The sequence below is a fragment of the Heteronotia binoei genome, chromosome 17 (assembly GCF_032191835.1).
Source record: "Heteronotia binoei isolate CCM8104 ecotype False Entrance Well chromosome 17, APGP_CSIRO_Hbin_v1, whole genome shotgun sequence".
NCBI lineage: Eukaryota > Metazoa > Chordata > Lepidosauria > Squamata > Gekkonidae > Heteronotia > Heteronotia binoei.
The window spans coordinates 40,681,348-40,696,993 of NC_083239.1; the positions used below are offsets into that span (position 1 = coordinate 40,681,348).

The window sequence follows — 15,646 nt, forward strand, 5'->3', positions numbered from 1 at the left end:
GACTGCACAGCTTTTCAATGCCTTCCCTCCATTAGAAATAATGAAGGATAGGGGCATCTTCTTTGGGGGCTCACATTATTGGCCCCCCTGGTCCAATACTTTTGAAACTTGGAGGGTGTCTTGAGGAAAGGCATCAGATGCTATGCTGCAAATTTGCTGCCTCTACCTCAAAGAACACCCCCCCCCCCAAGAGCCCCAAATACCCACGGATCAATTCCCCATTATTCCCTATGGGAATCATTCTTTATTGGGAATAATAGAGTGCCTAGTAGACATTTCCCTCCTCCCCCCGCTTTCTAAAGTGGAGGAAGGGCCTCCAAACCGGGGAATCCCTTGCCCCCTCCCTCTCTCTCTCACACACACACACTTACTGGGTCTGGTTCCTCCACAACTTTACTTGCTCTGAAAACGAAAGCAAAACAAACGGAGGGTCTGTGCTCTGGCAAAACTGCTGCTGACCCTTCCCCATGAAGCACGACACTTGAGCCCGAAAGATTCTACATACCCTGATAGTTAAATTCTGCATTAAACAACATAGAAAATAAAATAAAAATAATGAATCACTGGGCTCTGGTGTCAACTTTAAAATTGTTTGGTGTGTAAGAACTTGGATGTAAGAAATGTTGAAGGCTTTTTTCTTGGACTAAATGAGTAGAGCATGTGGACTGTTCAACTGTTCCCTCCTCGATGAACATGTGATCTCATTGAAACATGTAGAATACGCTGGCTATCCACGATGAGGCCCATTTGGAACGTCTGCTTCACCTGGTGTATGTTCAAAGGACTTTCCAGCTTACACTGGCACTTTGTCATTGTTAAAAATGATGTACAGCTTACAGCAGATTTAAAATATTTTGTATGTACACTTATCTGACTTGATGAATTATAATTATGAAAAATATCACTTATGAATCATGTGGAAAGGGACTGCACACCTTTTCAATGCCTTCCCTCCATAAGAAATAATGAAGGATAGGGGCACCTTCTTTGGGGGCTCATATTATTGGCCCCCCTGGTCCAATACTTTTGAAACTTGGAGGGTGTTTTGAGGAAAGGCATCAGATGCTATGCTGCAAATTTGCTGCCTCTACCTCAAAGAACGTCCCCCCCCAGAGCCCCAAATACCCACAGATCAATTCCCCATTATTCCCTATGGGAATCATTCTTCATAGGGAATAATAAAGTGCCTAGTAGACATTTCTCTCCCCCCCCCCCCGCTTTCTAAAGTGGAGGGAGGGCCTCCAAACCGGGGAATACCTTGCCCCCTCCCTCCCTCTCTCTCTCACACACACCTACTGGGTCTGGTTCCTCCACAACTTTACTTGCTCTGAAAACGAAAGCAAAACAAACGGAGGGTCTGTGCTCTGACAAAACTGCTGCTGACCCTTCCCCATGAAGCACTTCCTGTTTACTGTTTAACTTCAAAGGCATGCATTTTAAAAACAGACCTGTTTGCAGGTTTCTAAACCTGCTGGATCTCTAGAGGTACATGGTGACTGTGGGGGCAGGGCTCCCCCTCGCCAGCCAGCTGGCTGGGGGTGGGGGAAGCCTGTAAAACCGGGTGATCCCCCGCTGAGACCTGGGGATCGGGAAGCCTAACATTGATAGAGAAAGCCCATAAAGATGTGTGTATGGCACACATTAACAGGAAGTGAATGAAAAAAAAATATGTGGCCACATATCCTGTGCATTCCTGCTCAAAAAAAGCCATGGTTAGGGCTCTGAACAGTCAACTGCTTTTGAGATTTGGCAGAAAATTTATTAACACACAGGATGTGGTTCTAGAAAAACAACCTCCAACACAGTTATGGAATCTAGAATCAGCTTTCCAGTTTAGGTTTCTTCTTCTCTGCATGAAATTCTGTTGCTGGTTCTCTCATTCTGTTCTCCTGATGGATGTCTTGGCAGTGGCACTTCACTTTGTCCTGCTACGCTGTAGCTTTTGCCCGTACGTTCTCGGCATCTTCCTTGACGTCACTCAGAAAGCTTTTCAGCATGTAGAAGGTCGCTACAAAAGAAGCCATTCCACCAGCTAGAGAGCCTAAGTCAGGTATGAAATCAAGAGCCAATTCAACTGCCGTTGGCCCCCTGCACGCATATGATGTAGCTGCCAGACGGAGTACAAATTCTTTGGTGATTTGGCTGGCCAAGGGTGCCTTTTTGATCGCTGATTTCAGCTCCTCAACAGGTTTGCCAATCCGCAGTGCAAGTCTACCAAGAGACTCTTCATCCAAGCCAAAGACCCGGCAGAATTTCCCCATTGTTGCCACCAAGAAGGAAACATTACCCAAAGGAGGCAATCCTGGGGCAAAAACAGCATAGTCCTGGGACTCGGATGGCATAGCACAAGACACAAGGGCTAATTTCCATATCAGGGCCTCCATAGCAGCCTTTTTCTTCTCCAGGGCTTCTTTTGAGAAAGCTGGCATGGATTCAATGATAACCTGTCTCTTGAGGTCATCCAGTTCATTCTCCAATGTGTTGAGCAAGAGGGGGAAATCGTATGCATTCAAATTCCAGCTGGAAAGGAGAAAAACCCTTGGGTTAGATACACCTGCTTTTCTCAGATTGTCACAGCAATATTTCCTAATCTTCTCAAGGGATTCTTCTTCACAGATGTAGTATGGACTCCTTTTTTCAGACGTTATACTCAGATCTATTTTGGAGCGCACAAAGTAATACCTCTTTCCCATTTTCTGAATTTCATTGCTTAGGAGGGTATCATTTTCTGTAAAGCGTTCTGAGGTGACAATAATGAAGAAATCATACTTTGTAAAATCGATCTTTTCCAGGTATTCATTTGCTTTAAATTCAGGTGACCCAATTCCGGGTAGATCCCACAGAGTGACATTGGGGAATATGGGATGTGTGTATTTCTCTGGCTTTATCGTTGTTTCTGTCTCGCCAGTCTTTGCTGCACCATTGTCATAATCACTCATACCTCGCAGAGCGTTGACAAGGGATGATTTACCAGTACCCGTCACCCCTGTGACAGCAATGTCAAGGGTGGTGCTGTTTAGTGAATTCAACTCTTCATTGATTTTGTTTGAAAGATCTTGGAGATCATTGTCTTTCAAAGCGTTCTTCAGTTTTTCCAGTTCGGCTCTTACTATGACTTTTGAGATGGCAAAACCCATTTTGGTTCTTCTTGTTTTGCTGTTCATTCAGAGAAAGGAAAAAAAGAAAGAAAGGCTAATTAGCACATCAGTGTTCACAATGTTCGAAAGGAGACTTTCCATCATTAATCTGGATTGTGTGAGATTCATCAAGAGGGCCAGGGCTTCTTTTTGTAGAAAAAGCCCAGCAGGAACTCATCTGCATATAGGGCCACACCCTCTGACACCAAGCCAGCCAGAACTGCATTTCTGTGCATTCCTGCTCAAAAGAAGAAGATATTTGAGTTATACCCTGCCCTTCACTCTGAATATCAGTCTCAGAGCAATTTATAATCTCCTTTCCCTTCCTCCCCCACAACAGACACCCTGTGAGGTAGGTGGGGCTCTGAGAGTTCTCACAGAAGCTGCCCTTTCAAGGACAGCTCTGAGAGATCTATGGCTGAGTGGGGAATCAAACCCAGTTCTCCCAGATAAGTGTCCGCACACTTCACCACCACACCAAGCTAATAGAAATAAAGTGCACAATTGTATCATCCCGAAACCATCACGCCCCCTACCCCCAGTTAGGGTTGCCAAGTCCAATTTAAGAAATATCTGGGGACTTTGGGGGTGGAGCCAGGAGACTTTGGGGGTGGAGCCAGGATCAAGGAAGTGACATCACTTCCAAGTCAAAGGTCAAGTGATGTCACTTCCTGAGCTTCACCCCTCTATATCACTTCCAGCACACTGCATCAAACCCCACCTCTAAAACCCTTCATGGGGGTTTAGGAATCCTAATCTCTACATCACTTAAATTGAATGTGTCCATCTAAAAAATTCAAACCCATGGGCAATGGCTATCCTCCTACACTTCAAAATGGGGTCTCTTCTAATACTAAATGTGTATATATCCCTCCCCAGCAAAAATGATCAGATATAGCATGGTGCTGTAATTAATCTGAATTTTTTTATTGAAGAACTTTTATTAGATACTCCAGCACACCTGATTCTAAAGGGGAGGAGAGACTTTAGTGCTAGACTAAATTCAAATGATAAGATTCTAATTGACAAATTTGGATGAAAGCTTGCTAAATAATGTCACTTAATTCAAAACAGATATGGGCTTCCCCCTTAAACAGTGGAAGCCATTCCCAACCTAGTAAGACTTAATTACTGCTGTCTTCTCAGGTCAAACACAATTACAAGCCTAAGTAGCTCTATCAAACCTCTGGTAATAATGTGGTCAGGTATTTCTCAGTTGCATTCCCTTCACCACAAAAAAATAATTTGTATCTCTTTATGCTTCAGGAATTTGGCAATTTGGAAGCTTAAGATAATTCACACCAGAGAAAATTCTTATATACACACTAGAGCATATTATGTCCTCCTCTATGTCTAGCAATTGGGAGTGGAGGTTTGCATATATCACCCCTACCAAAAATCCTAATAAGCAGCTCTGGTTACTATCATGTAATAGAATAGCTCTAGGGTTGCCAGGACCTGTCACTGACCAGAGGCAGGAGTAGGGTTGCCAGCTCCAGGTTGGGGTATTCCTGGAGACTTGGAGGTGGAGCCTGGGGAGGACACGGAACTCAGTGGATTACAATGCCCCCAAAGTCCACCCTCCAAAGCATCCATTTTCTCCAGTAGAAATTGACTTTGTAATCTGGAAATATGCCATAATTCCAGGAAATACTTTCAAGTATCAGTTATTCATCTTTCCATTTAGTGGGATTAGAAAAGGACACAATATCAAAACAATATCTGCAGTACTGCATTTAGAACACCTGAGACTCAGAAGCAATGTTCCCTCTAAGCTGTGGGGTCATGTGAGCAAAAATTCTACTTTGTGAGCTATTGGCATTGAAGTCATGAGCTCCTGCATAAATTAGTTTCATGTGGGGCCATTTTTCCTGAGCTAAGACAAAAATGTGTGAGCTGGAGACTAAAAACTGAACTAGCTCACACTAACTCAGCTTAGAGGAAACATTGCTCAAAAATATGTTTAAATGTCATCTAGAACCAACATATTCATAATGCAATTAACTATATTGCTTCCTTTTCACAAAAAATACAATTCCTGTCAAACTATCTGATCTTTACCTAGAAAATGCCTCCCCCCAGTTGTTATAGGATTGGTTTGTTTGGTGTGTTTGTTTCATAAAAAACCTGCTATATCTTAAGAGGGGGGGGGGAAGGAGAGCAGGATAATTAACTCAGCTAAACAATGCTAGCAAATAAAAATAGGTTAGTTTTAACACCCATTTTCTCAAGTGAAAATGACTTCTGTAATCTGGAAATGAGTTGAAGAAGTATGCTTGCACGTGAAAAATATACCTTGAATTAAACTCTGTTGGTCTTAAAGGTGCTACTGGGTTCAAAGTTTTAGCAAGGTTTTAAAAATTAAGACAAATTTCTTCAGAATGTTCCAGACACCCGGGCCAGCATATACCAAAGTTAAGCTGAATATGGGGTAGCCAAAGGCAATAAAAGCAGAGGAGGCAATAAATCAGATAAGACAATGAAAAAATAAACAGTCTCCACAAGAACACAAGGCTGGGACTGCACTTAGCCCAGCCCGGCTGAAAAGCACATAAAACGAAAACTTAATCACTCTAAACCGATACCTTAAATCATTTAAAATCAAGCACTGTAGAAAGCACCTTAGTCGCAGAGCAAAACAGCGTCAGGAGACTACTCCTTGCCTGCACACACGCCCGCTCTCTGTGCCTGGAAGGAATGTTTATTTACACACCAACCACCGTTTGAGCAATGAGATCTACAAATCGCGCAGGCTCTACAAATCTTCCGTACTGACAGGACACCCCCCTCCCTTCCCTTCTTTTTCGGCTCTTGCTTAGCATGCCTGGGTGATGACTGGACTCCAGTGCCGAGTCTTCGGTGGGTGCAGGGAATCAGGCAGGCTCTCTCCGGGAGAGGCACAAAATTAACGCCGTTCCCCCCCACCCACCCACCCCCCGCTTCCAGATATTTGGATAGCGGGGGAGGAGGCTTCCACCCTGGGAGTCCCCCTCCAGGGCGGGGGGGTTGGGAAGCCTACCCCCAGTCCAGGGAAAAATTGTCTTCCACAAAACGGGTCCCTGGTGTCAAAAAGGTTGGGGACCACTGCTCTTGATCAACACACTCCGAGTCATCAGGAAGTCCGCTTCTGGGGGGTTGTAAGAAGCACTTGGTTACAATTTTTTTTTTCTAAAGTCTGCTCCTACAAAAGCCATCTATTTATGATTTCTCTCAACACTTCAGACTGCTTTATAGAAACAGAAAGCTGAAATGGCTGAAGAATCAATTTTTTTTGCTCAGATCACCAAATATTGTGCAAGCCAATCAGAAAAGATCCTCTTCCTCTCTGGAAAGTTTGTATGCAGAAAGACAACGCGCTCTTCCCCAGAGTTATGTGCAGCTCTTAGGACATGCTTTTTTATATCCTCCAAATCTCAGTTTCAAATCTCACAATATTAAGTGTCAGAAAACTTTCTGCACTTTATGCTGCAGACATAAAGATACCAAAAAAAAAAATAAAAAATCAGAGACTGTATTTTTTTCCTTCAATGATACAGAACCCTGTTTTTTTGTTCTCCCCAGTTTGCTAAAGAATGGCAGAAGTGTTCACTGTCTAATTTGTTGTTAATTTTCATCCCTCCATGGTTCCAAACCGGACCACCTCTCCATCAACAACTGGTTGTAGGGGAGATCTCAGTTATCAACCTATGCTACAACTAGGGATGGACGTGAGCTACAAAAATGGGAAAAAAACCCCCCTGCAAAAATGGGACTTTAAAGAGACCGCACGAGAAAGTCCCACAGCTGAGTGGCAGGGAGTTGACAGCAGGGGTTTAAGGGACTTTAAATCCCTGCTTTCTTTTCTATTTGCAAATTGCCACGAACTGGCTTGGAAGGTAGGCCCATCACGAACTTCAGTTCACAAACCACGAGCAGAGCAAAATTCTTTACAAGTTTTGCTTCACGGTTCAGTTTGTGCCCATCCCTAAAGAAGACAGTCTTCCTGTAATGGTTGCAAGGCATGAATAACCGGTGTTTTTCTTTGTAGAAAAAGCCCAGCAGGAACTCATTTGCATATAGGCCACACCCCCTGACACCAAATCAGCTGGAACTGCATTCCTGTGTGTTCCTGCTAAAAAAAAAAAAAAATACCTGTGAATAACTATGGAAGCTCTCCAGAGACACTGCCTTTGCCTTGCCATTGAAGATATCTTTCAGCTTGCCTGAGAATCTCGCTTCCTCCTCCATTGACTCAAATATGAAATGATCCCTTAATCAGGGGTGGAACATAAGAACATAAGAGAAGCCATGCTGGATCAGGCCAACAGCCCATCCAGTCCAATACTCTGTGTCACACTGTGGCAAAAAATTTTATATATACACACACACACTGTGGCTAATAGCCACTGATGGACCTGTGCTCCATATTTTTATCTAAACCCCTCTTGAAGGTGGCTATACTTGTGGCCGCCACCTCCTCCTGTGGCAGTGAATTCCACATGTTAATCACCCTTTGGGTGAAGAAGTACTTCCTTTTATCCGTTTTAACCTGTCTGCTCAGCAATTTCATCGAATGCCCGCGAGTTCTTGTATTGTGAGAAAGGGAGAAAAGTACTTCTTGCAGGAGCTCCTTTGCATATTAGGCCATACTCCCTGATGTAGCCAATCCTCCAAGAGGCCCCCCCCCCCAAGCCCCAGATACCCGCAGATCAATTCTCCATGATTTTCTATGGGAATAAATCTCCATAGGGAATAATAGAGTTCCCAGCAGACATTTCTCTCCCCTCTCCCCCACTTTCTGACAACCCTGAAGCGGGGGGGGGGGAGGGCCTCCAAACCAGGGGATCCCCTGCCCCCACCTGGGGATTGGCAACCCTAAGAGGAAATTATGTTTCTAATTGGTAGTCCCAGATGTTATATGCAGTGGCTGACAAGAACTCACACTACTATTTAACACAAAATCACACCAGTGTCGCTGGGTGTGCCACAGCACTACATTGATGTACAAAAAGTGATTCCATCAAATCAAGAGTCACCATAGGGAGAGTAGGCCTTTTCGGGTGCTTGGAAAGTTTGGAAGGAGAGAAGGGCAGTGATACAATTCTAGCAGGAGCTACTTCGCATATTAGGCTACACATCCCTGATATAGCCAATCCTCCAAGAGCTTACAATGCCGGAAACAGCAGCTGCTTGCAAAGCCCATGCAGATGTTTGGTATCAAGACAGATTGGCTTACCGGTTTTAACCGAAGGCTGCTTGAAGAGACTGGAGGATCAGTGGCCTTTGTCTGCTTTCTTTCAGAAACGCTCTCTTTTCCTTTTCGTGTCGCTGGGGAAAGAGGCTGAAGTCTCACAGGAAGTGAAAGAGAAAATGGATTTGTTTTTCAGAGAGTTAATAAGTAAATGCCCTGCAAATATATATTTTAGAGCCAAGCCCAGGAAGCTGGCGGCGGAAGGGAAATCCCAGGGGCGGGCGAAGGCCTCGGAGGCAGCAAGAAAGCAGCCTGGGAGATGCAGCGGCGCCCAAGGGGGCCACGGTTTCCCTTTCTGCAAAGTTTCCCCTTTTGCAAACTCTCGCCCGCCTGAAGACTTCGAAGAAACCTCGTCCCCACCCACCGCGCGCCAAGCGGCTGCCCGCCCAGGCAGAGGCTGCCAGCGGGAGAGGCGAAGGGGCGGAATAGGCGGCGGCCAGCAGCGAGGCCGGCGGCAGAGAAGGCTTCGCTGTGGGGAAGAGAAGCCCGCCGGGGTCCACACCGTCCGGCAGGGCGGGAGGCAGCTCATCTCTCAGCCCCTCCTTCGCCCCGTCCTGCAGGCCAGGCGCGGTCCGCATCTGCCTGCCTCTCTCCGGCGGCCAACCCACCGAGGCTGAGGGCGGCAGGCCGCGGAGCTGCTTGCTTCTCCTCCCAACCCCCACCCCTCCCGGAGCACCCAACTTGGCTCCCCCCCCCCCCCAGGTGGCGCCCGGTGCAAGCCACTCCTTCTGCCCCCCTCTAGATCCGGCCGTGCCCTCGGTAAAAAAGCAGGCTGACTTGTGGGTGACCCTCTTGGGGGGGGGGGGGACCACCACGAGTAACGTTGGATAAGAGTAGATCCAAATAGGCAGCCGGGTTGGTCTGCAATAGGAGTCGATTGCACCTTTAAGACCAACTGAGTTTTATTGAGAGCGTAAGCTTTCGCGTGCATACGCACTTCTGCAGACGAGGCATTTCCAACCGACCCCCCCCCCCCCCCCCCCGCTATATGTGGCTCTGCTTACTGTGCCTCATGTACCTCATTAACAGGCATGGCGTGTTACTGTTTTATGGTTTCACACGCTAATGCAACCCAGATCAAAGGTTTTCTGGATTTGTTAATTTTACTATTCTGCTATTGGTTTTTTAACTTTGTACCTACCGCCTGGCATTCCAAACCCCACCAGCTATATGTGGCGCTGCTCACTGTACCTCGTTCCTCGTCTGAAGAAGTGTGCGCGCACACGAAAGCTTAAGCTCTGAATAAAACTTAGTTGGTCTTAAAGGTGCAATCGACTCCTATTTTGTTCTGCTGGATAAGAGTAATACAGTCAGCGGCTGCTCGAGGCGGCATAGCGCCCTAGGCAGAGTGTCCCGCCCCCTCCCAAAGCAGCGGGGAGTAATCCGCGCGCCTTCGCCGTGGAGCTCGCTGTGAGGCTGTCCTAGCTCCGCCCCTGCACCTGATGCAGCCGGCAGAGTGACAGGCAGCCCCGTGGCGGGCTTTGCGGTGCAGGTGTGCGGCTCCTCTGCAGCGGCTTTCACAGGTATTTCCCTTGCCACGGAAGCAAGGGCGGCTGGGAGGACCACTCCAGTGCCCTTGCCAGGTCCGCGCCCCAGGAAGCCACCTGGTTTGCCTAGTCCAAGGGCCGGCCCTGATAATGCAATAGCTTTAATAACCTAAAAGAAAATAAAACGCCTCAATTTATTTGCAGAGCTTTGAATGATCCGCCGCAATTGGTATTATGTGCACATTGAAGTTGTTGATGCCGGAGGCAATGAAGGAAGGAACTGAACCTTCAGTAAAGAAATAGGAGTCGATTGCACCTTTAAGACCCACTCAGTTTTATTCAGAACGTAAGCTTTTGTGTGCGCGCACAGTTCTTCAGGCGAGGAATGAGGTACAGTGAGCAGAGCCACATATAGCTGGTGGGGTTTGGAATGCCAAGTGGTACAAAGTTAAAAAGCAGAACAGTAAAATTAACAAATTCAGAAAAACTCTCATCTGGGTTCCATTAACGTGTGAAACCATAAAACAGTAACATGTCAGAATGTGAGAATCATTCTATTGCTAATAAACCTGGGTCAAAAAGAAGGCGTAAATTAGTTGGACAGGAAAAACTTCTGGGAAAGAAATGCCTTCTTTTTGACCCAGGCTTATTAGCAATAGAATAATTAACAGGCAGTCTCACATTCTGACGTGTTACTGCTTTATGGTTTCACACGTTAATGGAACCCAGATCAAAGGTTTTCTGAATTTGTTAATTTTACTGTTCTGCTATTGGTTTTTAACTTTGTACCACTTGGCATTCCAACCCCCCCCCCCAGCTATATGTGGCTCTGCTTAGTGTACCTCATTCCTCATCTGATGAAGTGTGCTTAGCACACGAAAGCTTACATTCTGAATACAACTAAGTTGGTCTTAAGGGTGCAATCGACTCCTATTTTGTTCTACTACTTCCGACCAACGCGGCTGCCTACTTGGATCTATCTTCAGTAAGGAAATAGCTCTTGAGAAAATAAGGAAAGGCAGATGTGAAAATTTGGCAAAAGCAGGAGAATCTCATCTCCAGGTGGGATTTGTATGAGAGTGATTCCCCACTCCTGCTAGAGGTCATGGCAAATGACACGGATGAGCTCAAGAGATATACTTTTAGCATAGCATTGTCAAAGAAATCAAAAGGAATCAGGAAAAAGAAGGCGGCTGCTATGAAGAGCTTTATGTGGAAAGTAGCCTTTGTGTCTTCTGTTACTGGGACAGTTCCAGTCCCAGGTTTATTTCTTGTTTGCAATATTTTCTTGAAGGGAATCTCTTTTTGAAGGCAACAGTGAAGGTTTTCAGCAATGCCTTTGGCTTGGATGAATATTCCCTCTTTAGGCAGGCAAACCGAGTGGACAAACTTGTTTCCCTGTTGCGTTCAGCTATTAGGAAGGCCAGAATAGCCAATAAAATTGACAATAAATTTGTAATCTGCCTATTGGTTACAAATTGCATGGATGAAGGAATTAAACAACTGGGGAAAATGTAAGTTGAATTCATATCTGTGTTGGGCTCTCTGGTGGAGTTCAGGGGTGGAATTCTAGCAGGAGCTTCTTTGCATACTAGGCCAAACCCCCCTGATGTAGCCAATCCTCCAAGAGCTTACAAAAAAAAAAAGCCTTGTAAGCTCTTGGAGGATTTGGCTACATCAAGGGGGTGTGGCCTAATATGCAAAGGAACTCCTGCTAGAATTCCACCCCTGGTTGAGTTAATTTTATTGCAGCTCTGTAGAGCTGCAGAACTTTCTGGATGATGCTGAGGAAAATGCTGAGAATGTTTGGGCAAGAGCTTTTGATAATTTAGTGTCCCCAAACCAGTGAAGTTCCCATCTAGAGAATGCATGCACATGGCTCATGAGTTGCCTGGACAAGGCAGGGAACTGGAACCCAAAGAACAGGGCCTGGAGTTCATACCTTAGATGGACTTTTTTTGTTGGTTCTTTTGGAACCACATTCTGCAAGTTGGGAAAAAAATTCTGACACACATTAAGGATCAGTAAAGGATCCTGCTTTGGCAGAGAATCTCCTGACCTTCAGTCTTATGCTGCTAGCTTCCATCGCCAAATATCCAGGAATTTTGCAATCTTGGAATTTGGTACCCTGTAACTAGGGTTGCCAAGTCCCAATTCAAGAAATATCTGGGGACTTTGGGGGTGGATCCAGGAGACTTTGGGGGTGGAGCCAAAATCAAGGCTGTGACAAGCATCATTGAATTCTAAAGGGAGTTCTGGCCATCATATTTAAAGGGATGGCATACCTTTTAAATGCCTTCCTTCCATAGGAAATAATGAAGAATAGGAACACCTACTTCTGGGGCTCATAGAATTGGACTCCCTGGTCCAATCTTTTTGAAACTTGGGGGGTATTTTGGGGAGAGCCATCGGTGCATCTACCTCGGGAAACAGCCCCCCCCCCGAGCCCCAGATACCTGCAGCTTCCAGGCTAAGGACACACCAAAATAAAATATAACAAGGATTGCCTTCATCTCAAGATAGCCTTTAAAAAACTATAGCCAGGTAGAGGCAGGATCACCTAGTCGCCTAAATTTTACCAGACTACTACTACCCCAACCAAAAAACCAAACATGTTTTGGTGGGAGGGTTTTAAAAAAGAGGTCAGGGCACCTTTTGGTTCAGGGTACAGTGTAGTGAGTTAGGTGTGTAAAAAAACCCCACTCTCAGTTCAGGTTATGTGAGACTGGTCAAGGGTGACATGAGTGACAGGCAGCAGAAAAGGGGCCCTGGGGGCAAGGCCAAGGAGAAAACTAGAGGGGTGGAGGGGAGGGGGAGGACCCAGTTCCCCCCCCACACACACACACACCTGTGCGTAGGGCCACTCCACAGCCACCTTCCAGCACTCCAAGCTCTGGCCAGAGTGTGATGAAGACCTGCCTTGGGCCCTTCATCGAGGCTGCTGCTGGGGCACCCCCAGCAGAGGTGCCATTAGGTGCTGGCACTGAGCAGGGGTCTGCTGCTCGGGCAGTCTCTCCTCCAGCTGATGTCGCTTGACCTCAGCATCCAGAGGAGGGGCAGCAAGAGCAGCCCTCCTTGGAGAAGAGCTTTAGGGACAGTTTTCTGTCCAAAATGATCACCCCAAGGAGGGTGCAGAGTGCTGTGCAAGAACTGGAGGAGAAGCTGGTTGAGGAGGACCAGCCCCCTTCTTCGGTTCCTTCGGGCACCAGCAGTCCTTCAGGGGATGGCCAGGAGTGGAGGCAGCAAGGGATGGAGGGGAAGAGATGAAGACACATTTGGTTTGCTCAGTTTGTTAATTTTGCTATTCTGTCATTGGATCTCATGACCCCATAGGTTTTCCAAGGCAATAGAAGAAAAGAAAAGCGGTAGTTTGCTATTGCTTGCGTTTGTGTGTAGGGAAACTAGAGTTGCTTGCCTATTTCCCATCCAAGTACTAATCAGGGATGACCCTGATTAGATTTCCAGCTCTGATGAGACTGGGCCAGCCTGGTTAAGGTGACCCCTCTCCCAATTCAACAAACATACACAAACATAATGAAACATCAACCAGCTCATGCCAAGGGCTGCAGTCTGAGAATAAATCTTATAGAACTTGGTTGACTTACTTCTGAGCAGGCATGGTAGACATACATAGTAAGAATACTAGTTTGATCCCCTCTTTACCCTGAACCCCTGTGGTGGCCTATGTGTCAAGTCGGCTGATTCAATATTGAATCTTCGTTGAAACAAAGTAGCTAGTTTATTGATATCATAGTTCTCGACTACAGCAAGATTGAAAGACTAAAGATCATACAATAGAATGCAATCATATAAGGTACACTTCAAAGGGATTCTTGAGGGAGGGGTTCTATGCAGGGCACATTCACACAGTGATGTTACAATTTCTTTCTCAGGCCGGGTATGGCCTTGAGCGTCTCTTGGCTCCAACCTCCCCTGATGCCCAGCCTGAGAAGGCCCGATAACCTGCTTCACATATTCCCATTTCAAAGTGGTGCTACATAACAAAGGAAAGGGGGGGGGAGGGAGGATAGTTCAAGCTAGCAGCAATGGAATACAGTATGGCTTTACCCAGGGTGCTTTTCCCCTGAACCAAAATTTAGGCATAGACTTGACCAGAGTGTTAAGCAGACTTGACACGATGACCCTCTCTCTTTGCCCCCACCCTCAATTCTGGAGCCCTCAATGATCACCTAGGTTTTCCTAGAACATGAGCTAGCCCTGCATTAAAAATATTTAAATATTTATGGAGGATTCACTGTGTTCCTAAGTTTTTCATTCTGAGTATCTCAGTGAATCAACTTCCCAAAGGTGTCATTGAAGAAGCCTTCTAATGCTTTGATGTAATAAAAACTCTTTCCCTCGAGATTAGCTGGTTTCTGATGGGAAATTTTATTAACCAGGCTGTTTCTCATAACTTAAGAAGATATTTTGAATGAGGAAACCTATACCCTAAAGTAGAGGTTGAAAGAAGTCCAGGAACAGAAGAGAGAGAGAGAAAGAAAAAGAAAAAGATAGAGAGACTGAGAGAGACACAGAGACACAGAGAGAGAGACAAGAAAGACAGAAAGAAAGACCATACTCTCCATCTTCTGGTTTAATATGCATCTCATAGATATATCAAAAGAGATATACAATAAGATGACTTTTTTAAATAAAGCAAAAAGAATAACAGAAACAGATGCCCGAACAGTAGCTCTCCCCAGTTAAAAACTCTTTGTTAAAAGCCTATGCAAAAATTGATTTTTGTAGCCTGAATTCTAAGACATTCAATGCTAGGCCTGATTTTTTTTTTTAAAGAACAGTTTAAACAGTGGCAGCTGTTCAGTTTTGCTGACAACAGATTAACATACCTCTGGCTCTGATGGGAAAGTGTTCTTAAATGGGTTATTACCATGAACACACAGGTTACATATGAAGCTGCCTTATATTGAATCAGACCATTGTTCAACAAGATCAATATTCTCTACTCAGACTGTCAGCAGTTCTCCAGGGTCTCCGCAGACTTTTCCCATCACCGATTGTCTGGTGCTTTGAACTAGAGATTTCAAGACTGAACCTGTGTTACTCAAATGGCCTATGTGTGTATGACTCTCAGTATTTGGAGTGTTGTTGTAAAGTGTATATTAAATGGAAATATCTTAAAGGGTATGTTTTATCTTTGGATAGCAGGGTTTTTTGGATGATGTTTTTTGATCCTTCGGATGATTTTTTTTTTAAATCCGTAAGATTGCAACTAAAGTGGAGGAGATTGTACAGTGGATGAATTCTTGTTGTCCTAACATTAGATTCTATATACGCAGGAATCACATTCTGTTGGATTTCAAGATTCGGTTGTTTATAGAACATTCTGCAGCACTTTAGCAACTTGTAATTTTAGCAAAACTGTAGATAGAAACACCTCTCTGCATTATTCTTCTTTCCACACACCATATCTAAGAAACAGTTTGCCAATGAGTCAGCTTTTGTGCATTAAATGCAATAGTACATCTATGTTGGATTACACTAGAGAGAGCAGTCTTTTAACTGAGTGATTAAGAGATAGGGGCTACTGGGATAGAACTATTAATACGGCTAGGGCGAGGGCTAGAGCTAACAATGGAGATAGGAGGGAATTGTTATGAGTTAAGGACAGAATGGAACAGAGCACTAAGCACTTAACTTGCTCTTTTGAATGTCCTCCACGTGCATTAGGTATTAAGATAATTATGCAGCGTCACTGGCACATCGTTGCTGATATTCCAGGGTGTTTAACACACCCTTTAATTGACTTCATAAAAACTATGAATTATCAT

The 15,646-nt window shown here is 45.2% G+C and overlaps 1 protein-coding gene across 3 annotated transcripts; it reads right to left on the bottom strand.

Annotated features, from left to right (window-relative positions):
* Nucleotides 1-1,737: 1,737 nt before the first annotated feature.
* LOC132586068 (interferon-inducible GTPase 5-like) lies at nucleotides 1,738-9,718 on the bottom strand. 3 transcript variants are annotated; one of them, XM_060258007.1, is made up of 4 exons: nucleotides 9,559-9,718; nucleotides 8,353-8,457; nucleotides 7,269-7,386; nucleotides 1,738-3,156 (listed from the first exon to the last, which is right to left on the bottom strand). In XM_060258007.1, exons 3-4 carry the CDS (start codon nucleotides 7,316-7,318, stop codon nucleotides 1,929-1,931), a joined length of 1,278 nt encoding a protein of 425 aa, XP_060113990.1. In that variant the 5' UTR covers nucleotides 7,319-7,386; nucleotides 8,353-8,457; nucleotides 9,559-9,718; the 3' UTR covers nucleotides 1,738-1,928. The 3 variants fall into 3 exon arrangements, with proteins under 3 accessions (XP_060113990.1, XP_060113989.1, XP_060113991.1); XM_060258006.1 differs by having other exon boundaries at nucleotides 8,353-8,464; nucleotides 9,559-9,682; XM_060258008.1 differs by lacking the exon at nucleotides 9,559-9,718 and adding an exon at nucleotides 8,870-9,028.
* Nucleotides 9,719-15,646: the final 5,928 nt, after the last annotated feature.